Source organism: Bidens hawaiensis, unplaced genomic scaffold, assembly GCF_021521415.1.
Source record: "Bidens hawaiensis isolate Kalapana, Puna unplaced genomic scaffold, B.hawaiensis_p1.1 tig00010563_1, whole genome shotgun sequence".
Lineage (NCBI taxonomy): Eukaryota > Viridiplantae > Streptophyta > Magnoliopsida > Asterales > Asteraceae > Bidens > Bidens hawaiensis.
This window is the reverse complement of record NW_027491806.1, coordinates 761,856-770,706: the sequence shown is the minus strand read 5'-3', so window position 1 is coordinate 770,706 and position 8,851 is coordinate 761,856. Positions and strand designations below refer to the sequence as shown.

At 38.6% G+C, this 8,851-nt stretch overlaps 1 protein-coding gene across 1 annotated transcript; it reads left to right on the top strand.

The window, feature by feature from the left end:
• Window positions 1–375: 375 nt before the first annotated feature.
• Window positions 376–3,739, top strand: LOC143535527 (putative LRR receptor-like serine/threonine-protein kinase At1g74360). Its single transcript, XM_077029753.1, has 2 exons — window positions 376–412; window positions 509–3,739. The coding sequence occupies exons 1-2, from the start codon at window positions 376–378 to the stop codon at window positions 3,703–3,705; spliced, it is 3,234 nt and encodes a 1,077-aa protein (XP_076885868.1). The 3' UTR covers window positions 3,706–3,739.
• Window positions 3,740–8,851: the final 5,112 nt, after the last annotated feature.

The following is an 8,851-nucleotide window of genomic DNA, read 5'->3' as shown; positions in this document are numbered from 1 at the left end:
ATTTATTAGAAAATTGTTTCGTTTAGTAATCACCGATTTAAGTGTTACGTTGCTAGCCGAATCACGCGAACAACCAACCATTTAGCGTGTGTATATATATACATATATATATATATAATTAATTAATTAATTAATGTAATAAAGTATAATAAACAAACTTTGTTTCCTGTTTGGTCTGGTCCAACTAGCTCCCCCCATTTCAATATTCAACATTTGTACATATATACTTTTCCATATATTCCAATATTCACCTCTTTGCTCACCTTTTATCATTCAATTCATTCTTTATTTCATTTTCTCACACCTTTAACCAAAAACCTCCTCGCCTCAACATTAAACAAGACACAAGAACCTAACATGTTACACTGACTAGCCATGTCACCATTCATATTCTTCCTAATTTTATTCACAGGTCTCAACTTCATCTTTTTATATCTCAAGAAATATTTTGTTAAACTTGAATTTAATGCAAAATAACCTTTTATTATTATTATTATTAATATTTCAGGGAAACATGCAACTGCGGAGTCGCTGGATTCCGACAAGCAAGTGTTACTGGATTTAAGGTTGTTTCTGTTGCATAAAAACCAAATCAATCAAGGAGAATACAACAAGTGGGACCCACATGACCCAACCCCATGCACGTGGCCAGGGATTACCTGCTCCGGCAACCGAGTCACCGGGATCAGCCTCCCGGATAGCAACATAGCCGGAAACTTGTTCAACAACTTCTCGGCCTTGACCGAGTTAACTCGCCTTGACTTGTCGAGAAATACGATCGACGGGACCATACCGCCTGATTTGGGCACGTGCAGGAGCCTCAAAGTGTTGAATTTGTCTCATAACATTATCCATGGCGAGCTCAACTTCACCGGACTTAGTAGTTTGGAAGTTCTTGACCTGTCGGTCAACCGTCTCTCCGGCGACATTCGAAAGAGCTTCCCGGCGAGTTGCCGCAACTTGGTCGTCGCTAATTTGTCGTCTAATAATTTCACCGGACGAATCAACGGGTCGATGGATGAATGCTTGAAGCTCGAGCATGTCGATTTGAGCACGAATTTGTTGACCGGGGAGTTATCTGTCCCGATCAACCAATTTAAAGAGCTTTCAGTTTCTGAAAACCGGTTGACCGGGCCCTTGGTTTTCCTAGGAAACTGCAGTTTGGAGGTGCTCGACGTGTCGGGAAACGCACTCGCGGGTGCGATCCCGCCTGAGATTTCAAACTGCAAAAGCTTGACCAATTTAGACCTCTCCGGGAACAAGTTTTCCGGTAATATCCCACCGGAAATCGGTCTGAACACCAAACTCAAACAGCTTTTATTGGGTAACAATTCCCTTTCCCACGAGATACCCGAATCTCTACTCGGGTTGATGGACTTAAACTACTTGGATCTTAGCCGGAATAACTTCACTGGAGATGTACAACCGATTTTCGGGCGGTTCACACAGTTAAAATACCTTCTCCTGCATGCAAACCGATATTCCGGCGGGCTGTACTCGTCTGGAATACTCAAACTGCTCAACATTTCACGGCTAGACTTAAGTTTCAACAACTTTTCCGGTCCATTACCGCCGGAGATATCTCAGTTGACCGGTTTAAAATACTTAATTCTCGCCGGAAACCGGTTCTCGGGCGAGATACCGTCTGAGTTCGGAAACTTGTACGGGCTTCAAGCTCTGGATCTCTCACAAAACGAGTTAGCCGGGCCAATCCCGTCGAGCTTTGGACGGTTGACTTCGTTACTATGGTTAATGCTCGCCAACAACTCGTTAACCGGCCCGATACCGCCCGACTTAGGTAACTGTAGTAGCTTGTTATGGCTCAATCTTGCGAATAATAATCTTTCGGGCCCGATTGCGCCCGAATTGGCTAATATTGGGAAAAACCCAACACCGACTTTTTTGTTGAACCGGGAGAAGAATCCTGGTGCGGGCTCGGGCGAGTGTTCGGCTATGAGAAGATGGATACCGGCCGATTATCCGCCTTTTAGCTTCGTGTACATGCTTTTGAACCGAAAGAGATGTAGAAGTTTATGGGATATGATTCTTAAAGGGGATGGAATATTTCAAGTTTGTCTTCCCGGGTCGAATATCCGGACCCGCCAAATATCCGGGTATGTCCAGCTTAGCGGGAACCGGCTATCGGGGCCTGTACCGAAAGATATTGCGAAAATGGTTAATTTCAGTATGGTGCATTTGGGGTTTAATGAGTTTTCGGGATCACTTCCTGTTGAGATTGCGCAAATCCCGCTCGCGGTGTTGAATCTTACTACTAATAACTTCTCGGGCCAAATCCCGACCCAGCTCGGGGATTTAACGTGTTTGAGTAATCTTGATTTATCGTATAATAACTTCTCGGGTACGTTTCCGATCAGTTTGAACAACTTGGGGGAGTTGAGTAAGTTTAATGTTTCATACAATCGGTACATCTCGGGTATGATCCCCAGCACGGGCCAGCTCGCGACATTTGAGAAAACGTCGTTTCTTGGAGACCCGTTGTTAGTCTTACCTCCGTTTATATCTAATTTGACAAACGAATCGGCTAGTGACCCTGGCCCGAGATCGAGCCATAGAAGATTGAACGCGGTTTTGTTATTCATGTTTTTGTTGTTAGCTTTCACTGTGTGCGGTGTGATGACAATATTGATTTGTCTCGTGATAAAAGGCCCACTCGACACACCCGGATATTTGTATGACGATTTCAAGCTCGGAACTGACTTCACATCGAGTGGCTCGTCACCGTGGTTGTCGGACACGGCAAAGGTTATCCGTTTGGACAAAACCGCGTTCATGCACGCGGATATTTTGAAAGCGACAGGTAACTTTGCGAACGATAGAATAATCGGGCGAGGCGGGTTTGGGACCGTTTACCGAGGCGTGTTGCCCGATGGACGAGAAGTGGCGATAAAGAAGAAATTAAGAGAGGGTATTGACGGGGAACGTGAGTTTCGGGCTGAAATGGAGGTGCTAACCCGAACCGGGTTAGGGTGGCCCCATCCCAACCTGGTGACACTTTACGGGTGGTGTTTATACGGATCGGAAAAACTTTTGGTTTATGAATACATGGAAGGGGGTAATTTGGAAGACGTACTCGGAGATAAAATCGCGCTCAAATGGAGAGCACGTGTAAATATTGCAACCGACGTGGCACACGCGCTAGTTTTTTTACACCACGAATGTTACCCATCGATTGTTCATAGAGACGTGAAAGCTAGCAACGTGCTGCTAGATAAACAAGGGCGGGCCAAGGTTACTGACTTTGGGCTCGCCCGTGTTATGGATGTGGGTGATAGCCACGTCAGCACGATGGTGGCGGGGACCATTGGTTACGTGGCTCCCGAATATGGACAAATGTGGCAAGCAACAACAAAAGGTGATGTTTACAGTTTTGGAGTGTTAATAATGGAGTTAGCAACAGGTAGACGAGCAGTTGACGGTGGTGATGAGTGTTTACTAGAATGGGCCCGGCGTGTGATGGGAGACGGACGATCAGGATTTAATAATAAAATGGTCCTGGCAGAGTTGATGGTGTCGGGGCCTACTGACGGGGCGGTGGAGATGCGCGAAATGCTTCGGATTGGAATAAGGTGTACTGCGGAGTCACCGCAGTTGAGGCCGAACATGAAAGAGGTGTTGGATATGTTGGTCCGTATTTTGGCTAACCGTACAGATTTTACTTATGGTTCTTTGTTACCTTCTACATAATGTAAATTTGAATTTTGGGTTTTTTGAAATATATATACATTATAGGTTATAACTAGTAATTCGACACGCGTGGGTTGCAGCGCATCAAGACGCTTATACGTGCTTGTAGTGTTGAGGCGCATCAACACGCTTATACATGGTTGTAGTGCAACACGTATAGAAGTTCTAAAATCGAGCCACTAAAAATACATCAAGTTGAGACTGCTCAAACAAAACTGCCAAATTTTTGGCATTCACAAAGAATAAAAGCAATTTGCCTCAAATTTGAATCTCAAAATCTCCAGCAACACACACCTTTCTTCTTCGGACTCCTGGGAAATGTGTCAAGACAAATGAAAACAAAATTTTCGTTGATCAAACAATTCACGCTCCTTAAGCATATTTATAATTTCTTGTTGCTTATTTTATTTTATTTTATTTTATTCAAAAAAATAAAAAAGCATGTGTGAGTCATTTCAATTCCTCTCTTAACTACTTTAAATCACTTAAAAATCGTTTAACTCGCCATCAATTGGTTGTACCGGTCAAATCATGGCAAATAAATAGTAAACAAATTTTAAAATTTATATGACTTCAATAATGTTATGGGCCAAAGGAACTGAAGCAAAAATGCTTCTAACATTTGACCCGTATCGGAAAACTATCTAATTTGAGCCATTGTTCCACCTGACCCGCCATTTTGTCACCTTTTAGTTTTAACACTCACACATATGTAGCATATCTACAGTGTGTGTATATATATGTAGCATTATACTTAACTATGACCTTTGTGACAGATATGTCATCAATAGTAGTAAAATTCTCAAAACCAAGAATACCAGTTGAATGTTGCTGTCCTACCCATGAATCCAATAATCGTAGAATATGACAAAAAAATATACCAAGATCCCTAACCTGTTTACATTATAAAACACATATCAATAAAAAAAATGAACTTTGTGTGTCAATAAGTTGACCGGAAAACACCGAGAACCAGCTTAGTTACACCTGATATGAGTGTAGTCGCAAAAATCATATTCAAGATAAAGCTTCGGATCATCCTTTTCTTGCGCTTTGATTTCAGTGGCTCCAACTATGAAAAGGAAGCTTGTAGCTACAGTCCCATTCCCAACCACTAAATGTTTCTTTTGAGTTCCTGAAAACCGCTATTATAAAGGCAGTAGGAAGCTCGAATCTACACGTCAAAGAGTTACATAAATTAGGCGTTACACATGTATGCAACAATGGGAAATTAAAGTAACAATGTAGTAAGAATAAGTAAAAATAACATTAAGCGTGGTTTGTTTCATATGAGAAAACTACCCAAGGATGTAAGAAACATGTTCAAGAATCGCAGGTCCCTTCATCCATTTAATTACCCGTGTCCAAAATAACTGAGAAATATAATGGTAAAATTCACACTCATGTATACAAATTGAAAGCATACATTCTCCCTTTGTGAAAGCGATGAAAAACTATGCAGATGTCGTCAAAGGGAAGATTCAGATGGAAAGCGCCGATCGGATGCTTAGTCAGTGGCAGTTGAGATCATGTAGCATCAAGTGCTTGTACATTCTTTTAATCAATTGTACCTTTTATCTACAGTAATTTTTATGAGAAGAACAACTACTTGCTTTTTAATTAATTATATATATACACACACACATATATATATATATATATATATATATATATATATAATGTTACAGGCGGGTACTCGGGTGTAGGATTTACTAAAACCCGTCACATAGCCGGCTCATTGTCATCTCTGATCGACAAACTTGTTCAATTTTCTACGAATAAAACATTTTCTTCTAGTTTAGTCCGTTAAATTCTAAACCCTAAACCTTAGTCATTTAGTGTGCGTCGCCCACTCGTGAGCTATTCAAGATCAACTAGCTACAAGCTTGAATTGAGCCAAGTTTACAGGAGTTCGATTAGTAAACTAGCTTGAGTTTTACTTATCAAGCTCGAGAGCCTAAATGAGCATAATATTTCTGTATTTTTTATTTAACATATTTATAAAATAATAATTTAGCATTAATGAATAAATAATAAGTCACACAAAAGCTTAGCTCGAGGTTCAAAAAGTTACGGGCGAGCTGAACTTGAGCTCCCGTAAGTTAAACGAGCCATGACTCTACTCGTTTACACCCATGCTAGGGAGCATTAATTAAGAAGTACTGGGAAGCAATTTGAAAAATTAATTAGTGTAAACTGCAATATCGAGTGGATACAAATTTCAAATAAATGAATGAAACATACCTCTGATTCATCCTCATTCATTTTCAAGATCTAGTGGATGATTGAAGTGATTTGAATACGAAACCCTAAAATAATTAACATTCAAAGAGTTTCAGCGGAGATAAATGAGCCACAAATAATCTAATAAAATTATGATTTTTCGGTTTTGAGTTTGGGTTCAATTTTTCTCTTTCATAAAACTACGGGAGTGTTTGGAATTTCTTACTTTTACCTTCTTATAACTTATGATAAGTTAAAAAAAAGTGTTTGGGTTCCTTCTTATTATGTTCAAGGAAATGTTGATAAGTTACACATTTGTAACTTATGACTTTTTTTTATAAGTTATAAGAGGGTAAAAATAAGGAATCCCAAACACCCCCTACAACATGGCTAATGTGGTTTTCATTTGGTACCGGTTTCCCCAAAAAAATTAAAAAAAAAAAGGTTTCAATAATAGAAACCGAAACTGATCTATAATCGACTATTGAGGAACCTGTTTTGAACCGATAGGAACTGTCTAGAAACAGGTTTAGAGAGGAAAACTGGTTATTAAGCTATTTATTTTAACAAGTATGTTAGCCTATAACGACCATTAGAAAAAACTTAACCGTTATTACCTAATCGGATTTATATGATTGATTTTTGGATATCCTCGAATAAGTTATTAACTGAATTGATTATTCAGTAACCTGCTCTGACTTTGTAGACTATTAACTGGTTCGGTTAAATGCAACTATTTCAAAAATAGGTTAGCTGCCTTCTCCACCTCTAGTTATTAGCATAAAAATAGTGGCAGTGTCTTTTTGGCCTATTTCTAAGCCAATCCAAAGCGTCAGGATATGAAATAAGGGTGTTCAAAAAAATCTGAATAAAAATATCCGAAAATCCGAATTCAAACTATCCGAAAAATCGAACATCCAAAAATTCGAATATCCAAATTTTCGGATAGTTCGGATTAGGATACTGCTTTTGAAAATTTTCGGATAGTTCGAATATCCAAAAGTTTAAGTTTAGGTACCTTTTAATTATTTGCTATATTATGTACCATTTTAAAAACCCTAAATCCCTATTATTCTTATCCGTCTTTTATCGAATATGTATTCTCTCCTATTTCTTCGATCACCACCACACACCACTCCTTTTTCCGACCACCACTACACCACCAAGTCCTAGATCCAGACGCCCACCGAACCCTAAATACACTGTCAAAATAGATTCAGTATCACTTCACCTTGCCATTCACGGAAAACCTAAGATGGATTCGGAGTGATGATGATTGGAGACAAAGGAGATGGGGATTGAACCAGATCTATGGTTGCTCATACGAAATGAAAACGAAGATGACGAAGTGAAGGTGATTGGTGGATGGTGGTAGTTCATTTTCGGCATAGCTTCATGGCTTGGTAGTGGTAATTAAACTAAGTATACATGTGATACAACAATCTTACAATATCCAGTAGTTTGTGTATGCTTTTTCCCCCAAAAGGAGCAAGTAAAAGAGCGGGGCTGTGAAAACTCACCCCAAATGCGGCATGCTAATAAAATCATAGCTAAAGAACAAGTGTCTCACACGAATATCCTAAATCATACAAGTATGTGAGTATATGTGTGATGGTTAATGTAACCCCTAGTATTCAAATAATTTCATTGTTTAATGTGTTTGACTAAGTTTGATTTTCGATGACCAAGATTGACTTTTAATCAATGTTTGATTGAGTTGACCCAACGACCAGTTAGAGACTTATTAATGAATACACATTTTGTTTACAATTACTAAAGATCATTCTCATCAGGTATTGTCGACACACTTACATGCATTGTTCAATTCTCATTCGTGTCCTAACAAAATTTCTGTTCTAGAAAAGCCTTTCATGCTCATTTAACTAGCAGCATATAACTCATATAATGAACCACTTTACACATAGAACTCATGTTATAAACCACTAAAGCCCCTTAAGCCAAAACAACTTATTTAGTTCCTCAGGCTTGGACCAAATGGGTCGGACCCGGTAATTAGCGGTGTTCACGGTTCAGTTTCAAACAATGAAACCGCCCAAATCGTTCATCAGTTTGGTTTCACAGTCGGTTTTTTTTCCATTACTTTCCACCGGTCGGTTTCAAAAGTGTTAAATCGTAGCGAACTGTTTGGTTTACGGTTTATACCAAAAATCGGCCGTATGAAACCGGACCGGACCGTAAGATTTAATTACCATATATATATATATGTGTGTGTGTAACAATGTAACTATTTAAATTAGCTTACTTAAAATTTTAAGTGAACACTATAAATTTATGAAATTTTAAGTGAAACAGTTTTATTTTGCAAAATGTTTAAAGTGAATTGGCCCTTAATTATTATGTTATTCCAGTTCAAACCTACAAGACTTCTTTTTTATTTATGTCGAGATGAATTTTTAAACATAAGAACTAATGTCTGATTGGTTAAAAAAATAACATCATGTAAAAATTTTCAATGTTTAATTATTTACCGAAAACCACTAAGTCGGCTTTCACCTTTATAAGAAAAATTACAATTTTAAAACCGTGAAACGAAACCGTTTATAACAGTTCGGTTTGGTTCGGTTTTAAATTTCAACAATTTGGTTACTGATTGACCCAAAAACCGTCAAAACTGAACAGCGAACACCTCTAGTTAAACATGTCAACTAAAGCACAACCAGTTTTTTAAATGATATTAATAATGATTATTTTATCTAAAGACACATGATAAGAAACTGTAAATTTCATTACAAAATATTCTTGGAAGGAGGTCAAGTGTCATTTTTATAACCCAAGGATGGGGGGCACTTTAACCACACTCTTTATATAAAGGGGATCAAGTGGAAATGTCAACTTTGCATGCTATTTCCCAGCAGCAAAGTTTCACACCTGTTACAACACATACACATTATAAATTACAAAC